Consider the following 24,079-nt stretch of genomic DNA (forward strand, 5'->3'; position numbering starts at 1 on the left):
GGGTACAGATATAAATGCGGTCAAAACATCCGTATACATCAAAATAATTATCTACTAAAAAAAGAAAGAGAGAGATCTTTTCATAGAACTCCTCTGACAGTGCATAGAAGCAATACAGTGTCCACCCAGAGGATCTTTGTCTTCAGGAAGGATTACACAGCAGAGGTAAAGTCAAAACACTAAGTAATTTAGGCTTTTCCCCAAAGCCCAAGAGAGATACACTTAAAGGTACAGATATTTTCACAGGAAGAAGACTCCTTGTGAATGTCCATACCCCACTTAGGTTATAATTAGTTCGACAACCCTCAGGTGCACACCACATTCTGCCAGAAAACTCCGCTCCACCAAATCTCCAGTCGTTTACTCTGCAGAAGTCACCGGGGACGTTGACAAACTGGTTAGTGACAGCCATCAAACTTCAAAAAACATTAAAGCATGGAGGGCCTGAAATCTTATGGTTGGATCCACTTGCCAATATTTCTACCAAGTAAGAAGGTGCAACGTACTCTCCGCTCTCCTCCTGTGCCCGCCTCCCCATTCACTGACTACAGTGATGTCCAGCAATGATGTACCTTTGTTATTGAGAAGTATTTCCCAAGTTCACACGAACCCTTTCTCCTTTCCCTCTTTATCTTCTGTCACTCCCCTCCCTGCTCCTACTTGAAACAATTAGTCCCGTCTTCTTGTAGTTGGTTTCTTCTCTGCTCTGTCTTGGGAGGTAGCTTTAGGAGAGAAAGGGGTGTTCTGTCCTTCCTCTTGTGTGAGGCAACATGTCTGCCAAGTTGCCCATTCTTGTTGTGGTTCATAGGCCTGGAGAAATGGCTTGTTACAGTTAAATTGCATATTGTCTTTTCAAAGGAACCTCTTTCGGGGAGATGGCTTAGTGGATAAAGAGTTTCCTGGGTAAGCCTGAAAACCTGAGTGTGGGTCCCAGAACCCACATTAAACTGGATGCACTTGGAGTATCTCACACTCCTGTTTGGAGATGGGAGATGGAGGCAGGGGAATCTCCAGCCAGCCAGCTCTCCTATGCACTCACGGATAACAAGAGATCAAAACAAGGTAGGGGGCAAGAATGACACCTGGGTCTCTGACACAAGCAGTGTGGCACATCACTCTCTCTGTTTCTTCTTCTTCTCTCCCCCTTCCCGACTTCTCTCTCATACCGTTTTAAAGAAAAAAGTGAACGACTTTTGAAATCTACAGCAGACTCTGATTTACAGAAGATCAAGTATGAAGGGTCCAGAGAAGTTTGTACAAAATGAAGTAAAGACACTGAAGATCACTTTGTTGGCCACATCTAATGCTTCATGGGGCAAGTGTGAGCCCAAACAATATGAGATTATGCTAAGCTTTGTTCCAGGCAATCTTTTTGTAAGAATTCAATTGCTCTTTGTGTTATTTCTAAAATTAACTAGTTCTTAAAATACTGGGAATAGAAAGAACCCAGGGTCCTGGATTTTTAGGGAAAGGGCAAAAGACATGCTGGAGTATCCATAAGACATGGACTCTGACCTGAAGTTTAAAAGAGGTCAAAGGACCCAGACCTGCACAAGCTCACAGGGGGGAAACAGCTCAGTCAGCCATGGCCAGGCCTGTTGAAAGGATTAGCATGGGCCAACAGGCTCTGTAGGGAAGGCAAACAGACGTACAGAAATGTCTAACTGCGTAACTGTTGAAACTCCACACAAAATATAAGGGCAGAGCTGCCTGTTCATAAATTATTAGGGATTTAACAGCGTTGCTAGGAGAGGATTAAGCCAAGCATGTGTGGCCTTGTGTGATCATACTGGGCCCCACAACCACAAGGTGCACAGCCACAATGTGCTCAGTACCTCCCTCAAACTGCGAGGGTCCATCGACGTCAATTCCCTTGGCAAGGAGGAGAAGCTCACTGGCTTCATCACAGAGCAAGCATGTGGACAGAAGAAACGGGTGGGTGGTCCTTGCTAGGGTACTCCGAATAAGGCTCTCTTCCTGGCCGCTCTCCTTCCCTTCCCTTCAGAGGGTCATTCCCTTAGAGGACAGTTCAGCCATTGTCTGTGCTCGCCCTGGGGACACTTGACCTTGTGCAGACATTTCTCCTGCATTCCATTGCTTTTCCATCTCCTACCTTCTACCAAATACAGAGCTTTATAAGTGATTTTTTTTTTTTAAATGGCAAGTTTGTGGGCTTTTATTAGATGCTGTAATTTCAAACTGCGATTACATGATGTCTGGGTTTCCCCGAGCCCAAATTCAATATCCTGGAGCTCGGGCAGTTTTGTTGCCTGGCTTCAGCGTGCGCCTGGGGTGGGGCCCTGGCAGGGATGGGTGCCCATTCAGCCTCTTAAAATCTTCGGCTGTGGATGTGAGCTTAACCCAGCTTCCTTCTTCCTATTCTCTTGAATTATGTTTACTGGCCACTGTTACTTTGTGTGCTTACATGGTGGGTGGGAGTGAGGAAGATAACTTTTGGAAGTTAGTGCTCTCCTACTTTGGGTATGGGCCTTGAACGCAGGTCTCTAGGCTTGCATGGACAGCCGTTCCCTTGCTGAGCGACCTCACCAGCCCTACAGGGTGCATGACGTAATCAGCTCCCTCAAGTTCCTGCTGCTGTGAGTTCTCTGTCATGATAAAATGTAACCTCCAACCAGGAGCCAAAATAAACTCTTAAAGAAAAAAGAGAAAGAAAGAAAGAGAAAAGAAAAGAAAAGAAAAGAAAGAGAAGACAAACTCACATGTGTTCATTTTCACAGTCTCTGACTCCGCCTAGATTGTCCTTGTCATCGCAGTGTTCATGATGGAGCGATACATTTATGTTTTGCTACTGCTGAGCTGTAATCTGTTCCGAACTCATAAAGTGAAGGCAGAATAAAGCAAGAGGCCCTAGGACTGACCGCAAGGAGCCGGTGAAATCACCACCGTTTTCATGTGACGAGCGCCACACACTGGGCAGCGAGAGCTAATCTTTTGCTCTGCTTTTATTTCTGGGAAAGGGGACCCGTGGCATGGAGATGACCTCTCGAAAGTTGTGCGCGGCTCCCAGGGCATAGTAACCAGGCTGCCAGTGCCATTTCCACCCAGACAAGCACATTCCCATCTTCATGTTAGTAACATGACAGAGTTTTCAGATTTCCCGTTCATTTGTGGAAGGTGGGAGCTGGAACCCATGCTCTTTAAGATCCAGCTTTCCAAATTCGAGCACAGGATGCATGCAGATGGGTGCTGCCTAGTCAGCCCACAGCTGCCACATAGATTTAAAAAAAAAAGTGTTGCGCATCGGACTTTTGCTGTTTTATCCAGACATTTACCATAGCCAACCAGAGCACTGAGAAAGCTGAATGCTGAATTTCACACTCACTTGTGACTACCCCGCCCTCTGTCAGACTGACTCTGCAGCTTGCTACTGCATTCATTTCAAAGCTACTCAGAGAGAGGACGGCTAGGGCATCTGCCAAACAAGCAGATGATTCTGTTCCCTCTAGCAAAGGTTCTTTCAAGCCTTTCCCATGAGTTTTGAAGCCTTGAGGCCCCCTCTACTGGTGGAACTTGTAATCCATCAAATAGTTCGATTTGGTGAGCTGGGTAAAGAGGACTCCCAACCCTCAAACCAAATCAAACCAAACTAAACCAAAAAACAAACCACTCACATCAGATCAGCAAAGACTAGAATCGTAACAAAATGTGAACATTTCCCCTCCCACCCCCCACCAACTTTCAAGTTTGTAGACGAGAAATAGAAGTCTAGAAGGTTTCAAACCATTCTCTCATAAATCTGGTGGGGGACACTCAAGGACATTCGGCGGTTGCTGGCTGGCAAAGTGTGGAGTTATTTCTCTGGAGACAGAAGTCCTTGACACTTGCAAGAAATTCTGTGTTCTGTTCACCTAAACCAAGGATTCCTAAACTCTAACCACTCAGGCATCTCTGAGGTGCTCTTGTCAAAGCCAAGGGCAGCATGTGTTACGACTTACGAATTCTCTTCCACAAAGCCACCAATGAGATTCCCTCGGTGTTACTGTGTGTATCACACTTTAGATAGAGCTGAGGCAAGAGACCTCACGCTTGTGTTTATGGCTACAACAGTCATTATTACATCCTTTCTTTTATTCTTAGTGTTGTTGTTGTTGATGATGATGATGGGGCGTGTGCGAGCACATCTATGTGCATGTGTGTGCGACTGTGTATACAGCTTTCCAGAGTCAGCTTACTACTTCCACTGTGGGCCCTGTGTGTTGAACTCAGGCTGTCAGGGTGCTTTTGCCCCACTGAGCCATCTCACGGCCCACACCCTTAAAGGGGCAGCTGTCTCTTGTTTGTGTACCTGCAATTTCTGGTGTTCTTCTCTCTTTTCTACAAGTCACTCTTCATTCTATCCCCACATCCCTTTGCTTTAATCTTCATATTTTCTTTACACCCATGTGCTCAGGAAAACTCTCCCTGGGCACTATGTCTCAGTTTAGACTCAGCTCTGGGAAACCGCATTGAAGTCAAGGCACATTGGATGAATAAAAAGTCCTCTGTATTCCCGTCTTTCTCTGGAACTTGAAGTGAGAGTTTTTGTTTTTGTTGTTTTGTTTTGTTTTTGTTTTCCAATTTCACCCTTAGAGTCTGCTTTCTCTGAGGAATTGACACGTGAAAATGAAAGCTTAAAAAAAAAAACAAAAAAACAAAATCAATCCAAATGTTTAATTCATTATCCCTTGAGGAGCAGGGTAGAGGTGCCCTGATGGCAGCCATACCTGTGGGAGATGTGGTGATGAGAGAAAAGCTGTGTTTATGAAGTCTTTTTTCATGTTCAACATTCCTGGGAAACTAACACAAACTTCATTTCTCCAGTAATAAAGGTGACCATTGTTCTTCTCCTGCTGGGTGCATACACTCAGTTTTCAGTTAGTTCTGACCTGCAGCAGGTTACCACTGTGAAACCCCAGCTATTAACAGCTGAGTATGTGTTTAAAGCTGCCCCACAGAAGGCTGGTGTGGAAACCTCTCATCGTGATGTGTGCTCCCTGCTTCACCCATTGTGTCGTTTCTGTGGACTCTCAGTGAGTCCTTGGGGTTCCCTTGTAAAAATTAAGAGAACAAAACAAAGCAAAAATATTTTATGGTCATAAGAGCTCAGAAATATTTGCTTTAAACGTAAATTTTATAATAATGAGCCCAGTACATAAGTTATAAGCTCTTCTTGCAAAGACATGGATTCCACGGATTGAATTTTCATTTGGTAATATTTGCATAGTACTTTAGAACATAACACAATGATGTAGACATGGATTAAAAACTCAGCTGCAGCTCTGTACTTCTCCAAGCCTTTTTACTCTGTAGAAAATTAAGTATGTTCAATCTTAACGACAGCTAATCCTAAAGAAGACTAATATAAAAGACTCTGCACCCCATGGGGTGCAAGAGGGCGCTAGGCATTTATGGAAGCTCCCCAAAGGGGCTCTCTCTGATGGCAACAGATGGAAACCCCAGGGAGAGGCAGGTTCCCACTGTGACTGTCACAGGCCTCATGGTGGTGCTTTGGCAATGACATCAGCCAGGAGATCAGCAACTGGAATTTTAGATTTCATAGAAGGATTTTTGCTTTGGGGTGTGTGTGTGTGTGTGTGTGTGTGTGTGTAGGGGACAAGGTGGCAGTAGCAGTCGATAAAGCCTAAGGACAGACACTCTTTCCTGCATATTATATCAGTAAATCAGGTGACCAGCCAAGGACCACCTGTTTTGAATTTGCGTGGCCAACAGTTTAGGAGAAGTTGGGCTGGGTCAGTGGGGTACACCAAGCACCGAGGGAATTCTTAGAAAGAACTGAACTTTTATGTGGAGCTTTCCCTGTGGCCAGGGCTATCACTTGTTAGGGCCAAAGCTGAGATATCACATCAGGTAGATCATTTATCTGTTTATCTATTGTGGGGAAGGCCGGGTTGCTTCCCTGGCACACCGAGGTTTTTACTGCACATGAATTAGTGCCCTTGCCATCTTCATTTTCATTCTATTATGTCTGAGGTTTCCCTGAAAAAGCCTTACACTGATATGGAGGAAATGTGACATTTGCAGCATATGTTTTCCATACAAGCTTCTGATTATAGGGGATTAATATCTACCTTGTGTTTTGGTCAAAATAAAGTAGGCAGACTTTAGATTTAGGGATCATTAAAGTAGGTCAGTTTAACTTTCTTAAAAATGTAATTCTTATTAGTTCCTTGAGGATGTCATATGTCTTGATCATATTTACCCTCACTCTTTACCAAACTCTTCACAATCTAGCAACTGGCCCAGCATAATCTGTGCTGCTCATATACTCATGGGTGTGGCTGACCTACCAGGGACCACACCCTGTGTTTAATTTTCTATTTATAGATATTTAAGTGAATGTTATCCCAAGAAAATAGGGCTGGAAAGACAGCTCAGTAAAGTGTTTAGTGTGTGAGCATGCAGGCCTGGGTTCATTCCCAGATCCCATATGAAAAGACTTGGTGGGGTGACGCACACTTGGAGTCCCAGGGCCAGGGACATGGAGACACACAAATCCTTGGGACCAGCAGCTTAACATGTGAGTCCCAGGCCAGAGAGAGACCCTGCTTCAAAAAAAAAAAAAAAAAAAAAACCAACCAAACAAACAACAACAACAACAACAAAAAAAACAAGGTGACTGATATCTGGGAAGAGTGACACCCAAGGCTGTCCTTTGTCTTTCTCTTTCTTTCTTTTGTGTGACATGCATTCACTTGGCATGTGTACATTCCACCTATACACAAGTTTATTCTCTCTCTCTCTCTCACATACACACACACTCACACACACACACATACACACACATACACATGCACACATGCACACACACAGAATAAACCAATCTATTGAATTTCAAAAGATCATATGGTCAGTATTAATGGGGTCAGGTTTTCAGGCAAATGTCTTTACAAAGATTTTAAAATTTTTATTCTATATACCTGATACCTGATAATGAGTCTAGCTCTCAAGGAAGAGTGAATTACAAGAATATTTAGAAATATGCACAAGAATTCATCAACTCCTGGACGATACCACAAATGTACTAAAGAAAAGTTATCCTGCTGAGTGTGGTGGCACACACCTTTAATGCCAGCACTCAGGAGGCAGATGCAGACAGACCTCTGTGGGTTCAAGACTAGCTTGGTCTACAAAGCAAGTTTCAGGCTAGCCAGGGCTATATATTCAGACCATGTCAAAAAAGGAGAGAGAGAGAGAGAGAGAGAGAGAGAGAGAGAGGGAGAGAGAGAGAGAGAGAGAGAGAAGGAGAGGAGAGGAGAGGAGAGGAGAGGAGAAGAGAAGAGAAGAGAAGAGAAGAGAAGAGAAGAGAAGAGAAGAGAAGAGAAGAGAAGAGAAGAGAAGAGAAGAAGCAAAAAGAAAAGAACAAATTATTCTATAATGCCTGCTAAAACACATTTTATTCTAGGTGATGCCAGAGCACAACCTTCGCACTCTGATCACTGTGATAGAAGTTTGCATTTGAGGAGAGAGGTTGAGCTCAACTCCAAATACAGCGTGGATAAGTAGGAATTTAAGGCAATGGGTGAGGGTAGAGGTTAATAGCTGGATATTTTCTAAGAGGAAACCACAGTGGAAGAGAAGATTTGGCTAAACTGGCTGGGCAGGGTTTCCTTTGAGGCAGGCCAGGGTGATCCGACATCCAGGGAGAAGTTGGAGAGATGGAGCCAACTATACTTTGGAAACGATTAGATATGAAAGAGGAAGGTTCTAGCTGAATAACCTCATTGGAAGTTGTTAAAACTGGACAAGTCAGAAACAGGCACAGCCATCCAAAGCACAAGGCCTGCTGGGAAAGTCTGGGAGAGTCTATAAAGACTATGGTCAAAGGACACAACTCTTATCTGTGCTATGTGTGGACTGAGTGCTTTCAGACACCAAAAAGTCTGGCTCGAACAAATTTAAACAGCGAGATAATTCATCCCATTCTACAGGAGACTCAGAGGTTGACTCTAGCCCCAGGGTGGGATTACAGTAATTCAAAGACATCACTAAAGGCCCATGCTTTCTTTATTTCTCCAGTATCTTCAGAATATGGGTCTGGCGTCTGTTCTGGTCATAAGATGGTGACAGAAGATTCAGACCCACAATGTTCAAATAAAGAAGAGGGACTCTTATATCTCCCCCTTTTAATCAGTGAAGATGTCTTTCCCAGCAACTCCTAGGACGCTTCCCGGATCTTAGTAGGGAATGGCTCAGATGCCTACCTATTCCTACGCAAATAAGGAAAAGGTGGATTTCCGTGTGTCTGGCTTAGATCAGCACTTCTCAACCTTGGCTGCATGTTGGGAGCTGAAGAAGATGTTACCTGGATTCTACTCTCAGAACTGCTGCTTTCATTGTTCTGGAAGACCATATGGAGCGATTTCAATGGCTTCCCAGATGACTATAATGTAAGCCAGTGATTCTGAGAGCCATTGGATTAGACCCAATCAACACCCGAGACAGGGTGAGGAATGTGTAGTGGATCCGAAATCTCCATAATGAGTATTGCTTGTCAATGCAAAATTTAAAAGACGTATGAACACATATAAATTCACACATAGGATTGTGGTCTGGTTGGAGAGAATCCATATTTGTTAAAAGACCAGATGAGTGTGGTCTGCATTCAGAAGTCATACTGTTGTATTCTAAACCACTTGTAGTTACAGTTCTAACAATGTGAGCTTAGAATTTCTTTTGACGCTAACAAGGCATCAAGGGCAGTGATGGCAGCAAAGGGTTTTATATGTGCTCCTGTAATATGCTTTGCTTCCCCGTTATTCTGAGGTAGAGGTGCTTAAGACACAGAAGGCATGGTAGTAGTATCCTCTTTTCTTTCTGTAAGCTAGAGATGAAACTCCCACATGGAAAAGACCCTCTCTCAGACGGAGAGTCAAAGCCCAGGGAAGTGTGTACAAGCAAACCTTATCAAACTGCCATCTTTCTAGGATTTTTTTTTTCTTCGAGACAGGATTTCTCTGTATCGCTCTGGCTGTCCTGGAACTCACTTTGTAGACCAGGCTGGCCTCGAACTCAGAAATCCTCCTGCCTCTGCCTCCCCAGTGCTGGGATCAAAGGCGTGCACCACCACGCCTGGCTTGGATTTTTTTTTTTTTTTTTAAATCACAACTACTACTCTTTGTTTAAGCCATGTAAAAGCACTTAGGCCTAGCTATTTCTTTGAGTCTTCATTTGCCCTGTTAATCTGTTTGAAATTTGTTCTAGTTGAAAACCTGGGTGAGTAGAGAAAGTTTTCTCTTTCCTGTAGTAGTAAATTATAATAATGAGTCTTTAAAGAAAAGGGAATGAGCATACTTGTAAATTCATACTTGTAATTTCTTTAGGAAAATAATTTGTGCATGTGGGTGCCGGTATGGGTTTATGTGTGTGAGTGCGAGCGCACATGCTCATGAGTGCAGTTGTCCAAGGGGGTCAGAACAGGACACTGGGTCACTAATAGCTGGCATTACTAGTTTGTAAGCCACCACTAATGAATGCTGGGAACTGAATTTGGGGTCTCTGCAAGGGGCCACCCTAACCACTGAGCTGTCTCCCCAGCCCCACAGAAGCCACCTTTATAGAGTTTCTGATATTGACTCTCATGGCATCTAGCAGCTTGAGGCTTCTTCAGATTCATTCTATGAAAGCAAAAAGATTGCTGAAGAATTCCGAAAGGCATGCTGATTAGGAAACATAAGATTTTACTGATTTTAAAGATGTACAAAGCTGGATCAGATACCTCAGACGGAATGCCTTAACTTCTCTATTTTGCTCTGTATTTTTGGTATGAGTAATTTTATCCTCAGATGTGCTATACTTTGCCCTCCACCCTGCATCAGACACCCACGTGGGCACTGTGGAGTTTGTACAGAATGACGGTTCTCAGTCTCAGCTACACAGTAGAATCATCTGGGCAGGCTTCACGTTGACCCCGCCCCCATTCTCATCTCTATAACCTGAACAATCAGAAGAGAGTTCCTAGGCATCTCTGCGCTTCTTGGTTCACACACTTCGTTCTGATGCAGAAGCTTAGGATTACTAAACAAAAGTGTGTGTGGTGGTGGTGGTGGTGGGAGTAAAAACACCAGGGAACTCATCTTTAATCTTGTTCTTGGTTTTTGCTTATTTTATTTCCTCTGGAAAAAAAAAATCTAAGGTAAGCCTAGCGACCATCCTACTAAGAAAGTGTGAGCACTGGAGAGCTTGTCTCAAATGGTTTTTGCAGGCAGAACTGGAGGTTTACAGAGCCCCAGACTTTTCAGTGATGTAAGCACTGCGGGGTCAGCTACTCTGTGTTATCTTTCCCTCCCTCCCTCCCTCCCTCCCTCCCTCCCTCTCTCCCTCCCTCCCTCCCTCCCTCCCTCCCTCCCTCCCTCCCTCCCTCCCTCCCTCCCTCCCTCCCTCCCTCCATTACTTCAGTTTTCCTTTCCATTCTTCCTAGAAGCAAAGAGGTTTATTGTGTCCACTGCAAAGTGCAGTGGTCCGGCAAGCACTCAGAGTTCAAGTTCTGCTCTGGAGGCCTCTCAGCCTGAGGTGCGGGGAGCCTTCTGACAGTTGTTTGAATGTGTTTGGTGGCTGGAAGCTATGATGAAAATCCCTGATCTAAGGATCATTAGCTCAGTGGAAGGATGCTAAAGTTACTGGGTTTGGTACTGGGTGGAATAGAAGAGAGAAAAAAAAAAAACACAAAGGGAAGTGTTAAGATTGTATTGTAGTTAACCGAGTGCCCACCACCAGTAATATGTGGTGTCCATTCAAGATCCATTGCAGACCTTTGCAAAGAATAGTATAACCTAGAGCAGCTCAGGAATACAGTGCATATAATTTATTAAACCACTGCTTACACACTCAGCAAGGATGCAGTACAAGTCCTAGCTCTGGGAAAGTATGGTAGGCACTGATAGGATAATCTGAAGGAAATAAATTTTAAAAAATGCCTGAAAGAAAACTCCATCAGCATGGAGGAAGCATGGATGGTAAACCAGAAGCCCTGGATTTCATTTCTCATTCCTCACTATTTGGCTCTTGTGGTTGAGTCAAGTTTATGTCTGAGACTCAGTATAATTGGAGAGGTGAGCTAGTCCAAGCCCTCCTTGTTCTGGCTCTGCCATTAAAGGCCGTCTACGTGCTTAATACCAAATTTGATTAAAAGATTTAGGTCTGATCTGTAAACATGTAAAATATTACACATACGATTCCTCAGTTTATATTTCCTATGATTATTTCTAGAGTATTCGGATACTTTTGCGGGCCATCCAATCATCTATCTATGATTATTATCAGGAATGGGCTTAGTCTCTGAAGTGGCCGGCAGTGCCCCATCCAAACCATGGAGTTCTCTGCTCTTCTGTATTCTTTCAGAAACAGTTTAATAACAATGACTTTAGTATGAGAATAAAAATCCCAGAAACAAAGGTGCTATATTAACTGCAGAGGGAAGCTGGTCTTTTCTAGGACTCACACACACACACACACACACACACACACACACACACACACACACACTGGCATATGCCTGTGCTTTGTAACCGGGTTTTTCAGCAAACTGTGTCCTGAGGGTTTCTTTTTATAGTGTTAGGGTGTGGCTGCCTCTTGCTGTAGCATGTCCTGGCTTAAACATGGAATGGATGGTTTATATTCTCCGCATACTATATTCTTTTTTATGTGAAGGGCATTAGCTATAAGGATATAACTTTGGTGAACCAGGAATAACAGGAATTAAGAGGCTGTATTTTCATAAAACAAATCCTGACCAGAAAATTCAAACAGCCAGTAACTTACTGCTACATTGTAACATCTTATGAGCATAAGGGTACTTTAAAAAAGTTATCGGCTGCCATGATTTCTGGTGAAATAATTAATAATAATTAAAATAATTAAATTAAATTAATTAATAACAAAATAATTAAGAACAAAGGACTGGCAGATGCTGCCCTCTCTGTCTTGCAGGTGTCCTGTTCACATAGCACACTTTGAGCCAGCCATGACTTTGAGCTAACTTATCCATGCACTTCATTGCATTTAATTCCAGGCTGGCAAATTTCACTTTGGGGCTTTTGTTGAGTCCTCTGAAAGTCAACAATGTCACTTCATTTTACAAAAATGTATTGCTAAAGAACTTTCAGAGTCACCTTGGGATCATAAGGCGCATCTTCCCAGCACTTACTGCTAAGGGTTAGTATGCATTCTTTATTCCTGGCTGTACTTTGAGCTGCTATCAGGACAGTGTCCCTATAATTGACAAAAGGCAAAGATAAAAAAAAAAAGGGGAAAAGAAGGCTGGTAAGGAAGGGAGATTTTCCATTTATCTTGTGATACATTCTGCAGCATGAAACACCTCTATCTCTTAAATAAACTTTTTGAAGGCAGGAAAAGAAAACGTTGCAAGAGAAAGCTTTATGATCGGGAGCCTGGCCTCCCGCTGTAGGTGACTCTGTCCTTTTGGTGAGCCTGCATGCCCTTTCTTTGTATTAAATAGAAGGAGAGTGTAAGGAGCGATGATTTGATTTGGTGTGTTGGTTACAGAAATGGCTCTGGCATCTGTTACTTCCACTCTGTGATCCATTACTTCTCTTCAGCTAATGGCAGGAGACATTTGATTAACTGCCGAGATGTGGACATGCAGGGGATCCGAGGCAGGCTGCGAAGTCTATCACACAGCTAAAGCTCCGTTACGTCTTCATGTCACCTGCTTCTCTATCTCCAGATAGCTGGTGGACGGGCAGCTGCAAACCTCACCTCAGGGGCAGGAGAGGCTCCACGTGTTCCAAGAATAACTGAGTGTTTGTGCATCTGGGATATCTACATTATAATAGCCCATCAATAAAGATTTTAAACCAAAAGGTAGTATTCCATTTTAGGAACTAATTAAGAATAAATCTCTCCTCCAATGAGAAAACATGCAGTTTTAGATAAACTGAAAAAGGAAGTTAAGAAATTTCCTTTCTTAATTAAAAGAAATTATTAAAATAAATACTTTTATCATTTCTAAATACTAATACAATATATAGTTTATGCACAATGTTGCAGGAAAAAAGGATTGTCTTATATACATTCACCACTAGGGTTGTAAACAAAAATACCAGGTTAAAACATACCTCAAATTTCTTAATAATGAGTAAGTTATTAGATAGCATTCCTCTAAATGGTTAACATTTTATGTAAGCCAAAATGCTAGAAAGCATTAATTTGGAATATGGTTATATATTTCATTTTGACCAGAATGATCATTCCAGGTTATAAAAGGAAACTTTTCTTTGTATGGATTTTACTGAAATAGATGTTATTGCCATAACTGTAGAAAGGGTCTAGAGACTGGAAAGACTGTAAGACCGTGAGGAGTAAGTGAATTGCTTAAGACTTACAGGCTGTACAATATCCACAACTTATCCTCCCCCCCCCACTCTTTTTCCATTTTCAGTTCAACACTTCTCTCTAAACTAAAAACATTCAAAAGCTTCCAGATGTGTGCTTCTAAGACAGCTCGGCAAGTAAAAGCACTTCCTGGGCAAGACTGAGGGCTTGCGTTCACAACAGAAAGGGGAAACCTACTCACTAAAGTTGGAGTTCTGACCTCTGCAAATACATAGCACCTGTGTGCCATACACACACACACACACACACACACACACACACACACACACACACACACACACTCACACACACACACTCACTCACTCACACATACACACCTTTTAAAAAAGAACTTCCACAGTTACTATTGATGAAGTTCAATCAACTATGGAAAGACTGAAGCAGAAAGAGAAATGAAATGTTGACTATACCAAACAACATCATCAGGGGAGAAAAATGGAACTGCTTGCTGAAGATAAGCTGAAAAGAACCTAGGAAAATAAGTACTTGTACTTCCAAAAAGATTAGGCCAGGTCCAAACTAGACTTTGGTTTTTGAAGAGGTCCAGAGAGTGAAAGATCTCAAACAGTGACAGAAAAGACCTCACAAAAGCAACAAAAAAAGCTGTCAACCAAAAGAAATAAAAAGCCTCAAGCCATATGGTTAAGAGTATTTATTGGAAAGCACAGACTATCAAGACAAAGAAATCTGCCTTCTGTTTCTCTTTGCTAATGGAGAGATGGTTTGTTGGTCCAGCAATTGGGTCTACTAGGCAGTCACAGAAGGACTGTATATCAGTAACTGACTAGTGCGTAGTCCCCTTTACAGCACAAAGCTGAAACTCTAAGAGCTGCTCAGTTCTTGTGCAACTACAGAAATGCCATTGCAGCAACTGAGGACTGTGTCGAGTCGTAAAAATGCAGGAGCCTATAATACACATATATGAAGGCTACCAAGGTGGAAAGGCTGTCATAGTGTTAAGTATACAAAGTCAAACCAGAAACAAACAGAAAAGAAATAAAAATGTGTAGGAAAATACACAGAGAGAAATATAGAATCTAAAAAGTCTTTCTAATGACCTTTTTACAAGTAACTACATATTCCACCCTATGATCTCATAAATCAAAGCTTTCAACTGTCTGGACTCATATGTGACTGTATTTTTTCCAATGTGCATTCTTTCTTCCTCCAAGGGCTGTTCTATGACAGCAGGGATGTTTCTGCCAAAAATTTCACAGTGCTCTAGAAACTGGACACATTCTTGAATGACACTGTCCCTTAGCATAATTGTGTGCTTTGACATGTTCTCTAGTAAGGACAGGAAGCATCTCTTGGCATAATACCACGTATCGGTGCCTAGCTTTTTATGGTAAGGCTCCAGGCTTTTGATAACTCGAGAGATGCCAAAGTCATAGTTTCCTTTGGCACAATACAGGGTTCCTATCACCAAATTCACAATGCAAAGGTGGTAGATTTTCTTGTCTGGGTCACCATAAGAGAGTTGTTCCTCCTCCTTCTCAATCTTCCTCATGAGCTCCTCAGCTTCCTCGTTTTGACTTGTCATGATATAGGAAACACAGAGGTTGGCTAACACAATAGCACTGACACTCAGGATGTTATCATAATTCTTCTTGACAATGGGCTCATAGAAACCAATGGCCTCTTTGTACTTGTTCTCCTGCATGAAGAGGACATGGGCCACATTCAGCTTCCACACATCATGGTCATTACAGAATTCCACAGATTTGCGGAAGATCTTCTCTACCATTGGGTAATTCTCAAGATTCCAGTAGATTTTTGCCTGGGCCATCAGTACAGGAATATATTTCTCAAGAGTTTCATCATATTCATTCACAGCCTTTATGACAACTTCATCATCTCTGTTATGCCTTGCTTCTTGAACTTGCTTAGTGAGTCTCCTGAGCTGCTCAGTCAGCATGCCAGCCAACCCATCAAGTTTAATGAAAGCCTCTTCAGGAGCTGTCTGGCAAGTGATCATGGCATCCAAGAAGTCATAGAGATAGGGTGTGAGGAACTTGTAAGTCAAGTGGGCATTTTCTGCCAGGACATCAGCTGCCAGGTCAAAATACTCATATTTACAGTAGAGCAGCAGCAGGTTGCCAAAGGTCTCTGGGGGAAAGGGGTTCTGCTGGAGCAGAAACTGGAGCTTTTCAAAGCCCTCTGTGGGCTTGGCATCCATGTTCATCAGAGCCTGGTTGTGGAGGGTTACGGGGTCCAGCTCTTCCTCTGCTCTGGGTGGCATGTCAGTGAGGGCTTCCTGGGCTGCCTCGTAGTTTCTCAGCTGGTACTCTATGGCTGCCTTGAGGTTGAAGGCTTCGACCAGAGCAGTCTGGTGAAGGACTACAGTGTTGCCAACACTGCGAACATCAATGCCCTCCGTGGTCATGCCCACACCGAGTTCTGGGTGTTGACGGATGCCACGCTCAATGATATTGGCAATATGCTTCAGTGCTGGGGCATAGTGCCTGTTGCTGTAACAAGCTAAAGCTAGGTTGTAAGATACATCGGGCTGGTAGCCAGAAGCCTGCAAAGCCGCAAAGAATTTGGAGCAGGCAGCTTCATAGTGTCCCTCCTTGTAGAGCAGACAACCCATGTTGACCAAACCATCTGGGTCATTCTCCCCTCCACTGTCTTCTCCAGCTTCCCCACTCAGCAGCTGCTCCACCAGGCTCCTGGCTCCTGGGAGGTCACCTTCACTGTACTTGATAGCAGCTTGTAAACGAAGGACTCGGCTATAGAAGGTGGGGTTGTCCAGGAGGAAGGCGACCCTGGTGGCCTCTGGATACAGGCAGGCCTTGTACAGCGCCTGGGCCTGGTACAGGCGGTACTGCTCGAGTTCCGGGTGCATCTGGCTCAGCTGCTCATAGCACTCTGCAGCGAGCTCGAACTCCTGCAGGCGGTAGTAGCAGTAGGCCAGCAGCGACAGCCCTGCGCGGCTGCGGGAGCTCCTCTGCAGCTCTGCGCTCAGCAGTTGCACCGCCTCTGAGTAGCGGGAGTCGCGGATGAGCCTGTACACCACTGCTGTGAACTCACCGTCGGGGATCTGGGAGTTGCTCAGCCCTGCCATAACTGTCAAGATTGAGTGTGCTTGTTCCCATGGCAACAAGCCAACGGAAACGGAAGTCTGGAGATTTTTTTTTTTTTTAACGTATCCAGGAAGTTGGTTTCTAAGAGAAGTATCTAGCCATTCTTGGAAGGGAAGTGTGATTTGGAAGGGAAGTTCACTAAGTTCCTGAACATAAAGTAGAAGAATATATGTATATATTCTTCTGTGTTTTTCTTAAACATGAAATCCTCATATTTTGAGTGAACAGCAACAGGTCAAATAATAATGTAAAAACACTTTACAGTCAAATCTCTGACACACCTGCTACTATTTCTCTACCTAAAGGGATGACTGTATGTGTATGAATATAGATGCTTCATATATCTACACAACCCCTGTAAAAATATTAACCATTCCCCGTTTCTGGAAGAAAAAAGGCATTTTATTATAGGAACAGCATAATTGAAAGCTGTTGTTGCATTGCAAGAATTTGGTGGTTTTGTGCGTTTCAAACTTTCAAAGCCTAATTTTTTTGATGTTTTGAAAGATAGACTGATAATTATTAAAAACAAAAGAACATCATGGAAAAATAGGGTTTACTTTATGCCTTTGGGAACTGGAGGGTTCTAGCCCAGCAAGGAGCACTCTCCATGGGCTACCTGTGAGAGGTAACTGGGATGGCTGTGGCCACAAAAATGGTAAAATGAAGGAAAAAAAATTCAGATGCTCTTTATGTAACTTTAAATAATGTAAGTATAACTTCACGTATCAATATTTATATTCCATTAATGCCAGAAGGGACTTTGATAATGTCAAATAGAATAAAATGTACTTCCCTTTCTGAAGATACTAAGAGATGAAACTCTAGGATTAATGTCGTCTAATACCTACATCTGATAGGAATTAAACATTGATTTTAAAATTATTTATATTATCAAACACTACAAAAGGTCAATTATGAACAGTAAAAAATCAGATATTTATCAGTTGTTTATTAGCTTCAAAGAACAGTACTATTTTTTTTTTAGAAACAATTTCACAGTGAATTTTGAACATTCTAGGAAAGAGCCACTAACAACATGAAAACTGTTGTTAAATGTTACTTCTTCCTTTAAAAAATAAAACAAAACCCCAAAACAATGAAAATCTTTAAAATCTACAATTGTACAAAACTTCTACACAACAAAGAGAATGATCATAAGGATAAACTAAAGCAGAGCATGTAATTCCTGAAACTACTTCTAAAGCCCAAATGTCATGTAGCTAAGGCCCATGGCAGATACGTGTCCTCCATGGGTAAAATGATGTTGTTCACAAACAACAAAGCACAGTATGAAACAGCAACGAAAAGATGTGGACGTTGTAAACTTTATCGGATGGTACTTCCTCCATTCAGTTATTTTAAATAAATGCTTCTGGGTTCATTTGCTATCTCATTGAATGAAGGTTCTCATCAAGAAAAGCTATATCTAACTGAATAAACAGTTAAATCAGACAATGCATAACATGTAAAGAGTGTGAAAATTCAAAAGCTTAGAGTTGAAACACAATGCCAACATAACAAAGCCTTTATCATAAAAGTCAGTAACAGAAGCAACTACATATTCCACCCTATGACCTCATAAATCAAAGCTTTCAACAGTCTGGACTCATATGTGACTGTATTCTTCCCGGTGTGAATTCTTTCTTCCTCTAAGGGCTGTTCTAAAACAGCAGGGATGTTTCTACCATAAAGTTCACAGTACTCTAGAAACTGGACACATTCTTGAACAACACCGTCACAAAGCACTATCATGTGCTTTGACATGTTCTCTAGTAAGGACAGGAAGCATCTCTTGGCATAATACCACGTATCGGTGCCTAGCTTTTTATGGTAAGGCTCCAAGCTTTTGATAACCCGAGAGATGCCAAAGTCATAGTTTCCTTTGGCACAATACAGGGTTCCTATCACCAAATTCACAATGCAAAGGTGGTAGATTTTCTTGTCTGGGTCACCATAAGAGAGTTGTTCCTCCTCCTTCTCAATCTTCCTCATGAGCTCCTCAGCTTCCTCGTTTTGACTTGTCATGATATAGGAAACACAGAGGTTGGCTAACACAATAGCACTGACACTCAGGATGTTATCATAATTCTTCTTGACAATGGGCTCATAGAAACCAATGGCCTCTTTGTACTTGTTCTCCTGCATGAAGAGGACATGGGCCACATTCAGCTTCCACACATCATGGTCATTACAGAATTCCACAGATTTGCGGAAGATCTTCTCTACCATTGGGTAATTCTCAAGATTCCAGTAGATTTTTGCCTGGGCCATCAGTACAGGAATATATTTCTCAAGAGTTTCATCATATTCATTCATAGCCTTTTTAATAATTTCATCATCTCTGTTATGCCTTGCTTCTTGAACTTGCTTAGTGAGTCTCCTGAGCTGCTCAGTCAGCATGCCAGCCAACCCATCAAGTTTAATGAAAGCCTCTTCAGGAGCTGTCTGGCAAGTGATCATGGCATCCAAGAAGTCATAGAGATAGGGTGTGAGGAACTTGTAAGTTAAGTGGGCATTTTCTGCCAGGACATCAGCTGCCAGGTCAAAATACTCATATTTACAGTAGAGCAGCAGCAGGTTGCCAAAGGTCTCTGGGGGAAAGGGGTTCTGCTGGAGCAGAAACTGGAGCTTTTCAAAGCCCTCTGTGGGCTTGGCATCCATGTTCATCAGAGCCTGGTTGTGGAGGGTTACGGGGTCCAGCTCTTCCTCTGCTCTAGGAGGCATGTCAGTGAGAGTTTCTTGGGCTACCTCAAAGTTTCTCAGCTGATACTCTATGGCTGCCTTGAGGTTGAAAGCTTCAATCAGAGCAGTCTGGTGAAGGACTACAGTGTTGCCAACACTGCGAACATCAATGCCCTCCGTGGTCATGCCCACACCGAGTTCTGGGTGTTGACGGATGCCACGCTCAATGATGTCAGCGATATGCTTCAGAGCAGGCGCGTACTGCCGACTGCTGTAATAGGCCAATGCCAAGTTGTAGGAAAGGTCAGGCTGGTAGCCAGAAGCCTGCAGGGCCGCTAAGAACTTGGAGCAGGCAGCTTCATAGTGTCCCTCCTTGTAGAGCAGACAACCCATGTTGACCAAACCATCTGGGTCATTCTCCCCTCCACTGTCTTCTCCAGCTTCCCCACTCAGCAGCTGCTCCACCAGGCTCCTGGCTCCTGGGAGGTCACCTTCACTGTACTTGATAGCAGCCTGGAGACGAAGGACTCGAGTCTGATAGGCGGGGTTGTCCAGGAGGAAGGTGACCCTGGTGGCTTCTGGATACAGGCAGGCCTTGTACAGCGCCTGGGCCTGGTACAGGCGGTACTGCTCGAGTTCCGGGTGCATCTGGCTCAGCTGCTCATAGCACTCTGCAGCGAGCTCGAACTCCTGCAGGCGGTAGTAGCAGTAGGCCAGCAGCGACAGCCCTGCGCGGCTGCGGGAGCTTCTCTGCAGCTCTGCGCTTAGCAGCTGCACCGCCTCTGAGTAGCGGGAGTCGCGGATGAGCCTGTACACCACCGCTGTGAACTCACCGTCGGGAACTTTAGAGCTGCTTTGCCACGCCATAGCCGCCAAAATTGTAGCGCGTGCTAGTTTCCAAGGAAACTAGGTAACCGGAAACGGAAGTTCATCCAGCGGGTGGCGGTTAGGTCTGAGGTAGAAAGGATCTGTTCCGCATGACTAGGAACCGTTGACATAATCCCTGAATTTTTTTGTTTTGTCTTATAAGATTACAAACTGGGTTGGGACAGAAGTCGGAGAAGGGACAGAAACTTGTTGCAAGTAGTCCAGACATTATACTCCCGGTTTCTCCCGGCATGCAACATTGTTACTTCCCCAATGGGACGTATCCACTTTGCATTCTGGGAGTTGTAGTCTTATTTCACGAGTACTGAAATCTGGGGACTTGGCGTATTGTTTGTGTATTCAATTCAGATAGGAAAAGGTCATAAGACTTTTAGGCCGTTAGTAGGAGTTTTAGACTCCCTTTACTCGTTAGAACGAGTGAGCGTTGCTTGTTTTCTAGCTAGATAGTGTGACCTCTCTGTGGAAGAGCAGTAACCTGATTAGGGCCTGGGGTCCCTGGAGGTTTTTTGAGGCTTGTACTTTTTTTCCCTATTGTATATTTTGAAATCTGCTGAATTATCCGTTAGTGCCGAACTAAGTGTGTACTTCTTAATAGAATAGTACAGTGACCAAGCATTCTGCACCAAGTAGAAAATGATCTACAAATGGCGGGCATTTTGTTTGTTTGTTTGTTTTTGGGTTTTGAACGTCCGTTTATTAAGAATATAGTAAGCAAAGGTAAAATAGTAGGAAATAGCTGATAGAAACATCAGATCGATAATTCAATATAATCAAATTGAAGGCTTACAAATATTAGTTGAAATCAACTAGGGCAGCCATTGAAGAGGTTAGCTAGGATTCCCAATGAGAGTCCTAGGCAGATCAGAGTGTCTAGTTGGGTAACTGTGCTAAGTAAAATCACACAAGCCAAGGAGCAGATAGACAATAGCATCAAATCAGGCTTTCTCCAGAATCGACTAAAGCAGACCTTCTGAAAGAGTCATAGTTGAGTTCCTGACCCAGATTCTCAGCAGAAGCAGCTCTCTGTCACCTCCAAGATGGAGGTAGATAGTGTGATGGTGAGATGGCGGAAACTTTTTAAAATCTCAGTGACATATCTTTTCCAACAATGCCACATCTTCCCCAACAGTGCCACCAGCTGGGGACTAAGTGTTCAAACATCTGAACCTACGAGGGACATTCTCATTCAAACACTACAGAGGCTGAACCATGACAACCAAGAACTAGGTTCCATGAGAAACGGTGAATGGCAAATCATTCTATCTTCATGTCTCCAAGAAACTGTAAAGGCCTGCCAAATGAGGGCACCAAGTGTGTATGAGGAAAGATTGCTGTGTCCCTTTTTTTTTTTTCTATAGAAACAATCAAGTAAATTGGTGTGGGCAGTAGGCTTCTGACTTCCATGACTCAATTGCACTTTCAAACAGATATACAATGACTAGTGGGGTTGGGTATCCCCTAGTTCCTGGTATCACAAGGAAAAGGCTGAAGCAGGTATACATTTGCTCCTATCGTATAATCCTATCATATAACAGCCGATTTTATGTGCGTTCAGCCTTCCCTCATGTGGAGAATTTGCAGCCATGTGACTTCTTGGATGTCATCACACAAGGGGCATTTCTGCAATCAATAAGAAGGAAGGAGCAGATTGCACCCATTTTATGTGTGTGGAGTGGGCCTTTGGTCCACCAAAGATCTTTTTTTTTTTTTTTTTTTTTTTTTTTTTTACAGAAAGCAGGTAAGGACTACTTCTATATCCCCACTCTGAGTTTACTATTACTCTGATTTTCTGGTACCCTTTTAGGTGAAGTCTGTGGTGGGGGTATGTGATGCTCACATATTAAAGAATATGATATGTCTCCTTTACAACTGCTGCCCTGCCTGACATTTGAATTTGGAAATTCACACTCAGTATTTAAAAATCTTTATGCATAGACTGTTATTGTGAAAAAGCTGGCCTTAAATTATGATGCATAAACATGAAATCAGGAAATGACCTTTTATCCTTTCAGTCTCTCTGTCTGCAAAACTGTACTTACATGATGAAAAAAACTGTACTTACATCCCACCCCCTCCCACACACACCGAAAGGATTGTCAGCTTTCTCCCAAATTTCTTGGCTACCTCTCTGTGTTGCTGTCTGTCTATGAGCACAGCAGCTAAAGTACACAGGAGGGTAGCCATTTTGTGTCCTCCTCCTTATTTCATGGAAAGTGGCTCCAATGGCCTGGCTTGAAAAGAGCAGGGCATTTGGCTTAGACAGATGGAGGGCAGGGTCATTTTCAAAATGCAATGAGCACCAATCCCACTGTGAAATTGGCATGACCAGAACTACCGCTGTGATAGGCTGACTTTTATTTGGTCTCTGATAGGCAGTTGGGGAGTCGTTTCATTGTTTCTTGGATGGGAGAGATAAAAGGAGATCTTTTAATTAATGATGGAAGGCCTGGAAAACAAACCAAGTAGAATATTACGAAGTATAAACTATCATTTTTGTTTACATTAGGGTCTTGACGAGCTGGAGTATATGTCAAAAGCAAATCTGCAATATTATCCTCAGCAATAGGACAACATGCAGTGGTTCTTATAAAGTGCATTAGAGACATAAAGAAAGGAGTTAATGATTGAGAAGGTAGTGTGACACTCATGGCTGGCTTTGCTGGACTAGGGGAGAGGTGGTTACCAGGAAGAGTATGCAAAACATAGCAGGGCAAAAGCATTTTGGTTCTTAGTATCCTTCTGTTCTTCCTGCCCAAATACAAGGCAATCAAATGTACAATGGATCGAGATTCCCTTTTACTTATCTGGTTACCCTATGAATGTGAGCATTTGTGGCTGGTGCATTGCTAATTCATGAGTGTCTTACGCACAGTCACATGCACGCATCTTCCTTAATAAAGGAAGTCATCTGTAAAGGTAGAGTTTTCTTCTCCTCTATGGCTCCTGACCTTTTTTTTCCAGGAGCTCAGTCCCATTGAACTTTGGTCATCTCAAACCCATCTCCACTATGAACAGGGAATCAAAATTAGGGCCAAATCTGTAACGTAATTGACTGAGTTTTAGGAGCCTGAGTTCAGTCTTTTGAAATGTTGGGGCCGTCTCTATGCAGAATCAACAAGATCATTCATGTTTAGTTGGAGAGTCATTTCATCTCATGTGGGTCTTACCTTTCAGAGAAATCTTCCTCAATATCCAAAGATCTCTTTCTTGAATGGACTTTGATTTTGATCAAGTAGCTTGGATTTTAAAGTTTACAGTGTTACTAAATCAACTTGTCTTGGATAGTGCAGGAGCGTTATTGTTTACAAAAGGGATTAGCGGAGAAGGCGAAACTGTGCATCCTAGTTTGTCAAACAGTTGGGCAGCCTTTCAAAGAAAGAGCTACTCCAAGCCCCAGTATTGTGTGTATACAGAAAGATACAGAAAGCATGCACCACGATCATCACCAGGCCCCCTTTGCCTAACTTCCCTTATTCATCCCCACAGACCTTTTGTGAGGTTCCACTTCACTGTAGAACTGCAGGCTGCAATACACAAAGAAGCCAGTGGCTGCAGCAGGCAGCGCTGGTATTTGCTTATACTGTCCAGTAGAGGGCCACACTACACCTCTCTTCTCTCTCCTTGGGTGTCTCCTTCCTCAGCCATTTGATCTGGCTCTAGATTATTTGTTGCAGTCCATTCTGATAGAAGAGGCATAATGGTGTAAGAATTTTAAAGTTTAAGTACTGAAGCCATTGCATAATTGCATTACATCACTGTGGCTGTCAGTCTTGTGTAGATGTGACCCCACCTTGTGTAACTGTCCATGCAGATGTAAGCAATGCATAATGGATGGAGGAATAGCTTTCGGCTACAGAATTCTTCTACCTCCAGACAGCCTTCAGTAATGCGAAGAATCTTTTGTCAGTTTAAAAATGAGGCCCCGGGACTCCTAACACACAATCAGACGGCACTGGTCAAAGTTAATGAGCTAAACGGTCACAATTTAAATGGTAGGTATTAGAAAGCATCTTTCTTCCAGCCCTCAAAACAAAGACTATGCCAGAGTG

General features: G+C 43.1%; 2 protein-coding genes across 2 annotated transcripts; both read right to left on the minus strand.

Annotated features, from left to right (window-relative positions):
- Positions 1-14,443: 14,443 nt before the first annotated feature.
- Positions 14,444-16,451, minus strand: Ttc30a2 (tetratricopeptide repeat domain 30A2). The gene has a single exon (NM_001081228.1). The coding sequence runs from the start codon at positions 16,436-16,438 to the stop codon at positions 14,444-14,446; it is 1,995 nt and encodes a 664-aa protein (NP_001074697.1). The 5' UTR covers positions 16,439-16,451.
- A 926-nt stretch (positions 16,452-17,377) lies between these two features.
- Ttc30a1 (tetratricopeptide repeat domain 30A1) lies at positions 17,378-20,239 on the minus strand. Its single transcript, NM_030188.3, has one exon. It carries the CDS (start codon positions 20,007-20,009, stop codon positions 18,015-18,017), a length of 1,995 nt encoding a protein of 664 aa, NP_084464.3. The 5' UTR covers positions 20,010-20,239; the 3' UTR covers positions 17,378-18,014.
- Positions 20,240-24,079: the final 3,840 nt, after the last annotated feature.

The sequence above is a fragment of the Mus musculus genome, chromosome 2 (assembly GCF_000001635.26).
Source record: "Mus musculus strain C57BL/6J chromosome 2, GRCm38.p6 C57BL/6J".
Taxonomy (NCBI): Eukaryota; Metazoa; Chordata; class Mammalia; order Rodentia; family Muridae; genus Mus; species Mus musculus.

Coding starts and splice junctions, on each gene's coding strand:
- Ttc30a2 (NM_001081228.1), bottom strand. CDS start 16,438: ATGGCAGGGCTGAGCAACTCCCAGATCCCCGACGGTGAGTTCACAGCA.
- Ttc30a1 (NM_030188.3), bottom strand. CDS start 20,009: ATGGCGTGGCAAAGCAGCTCTAAAGTTCCCGACGGTGAGTTCACAGCG.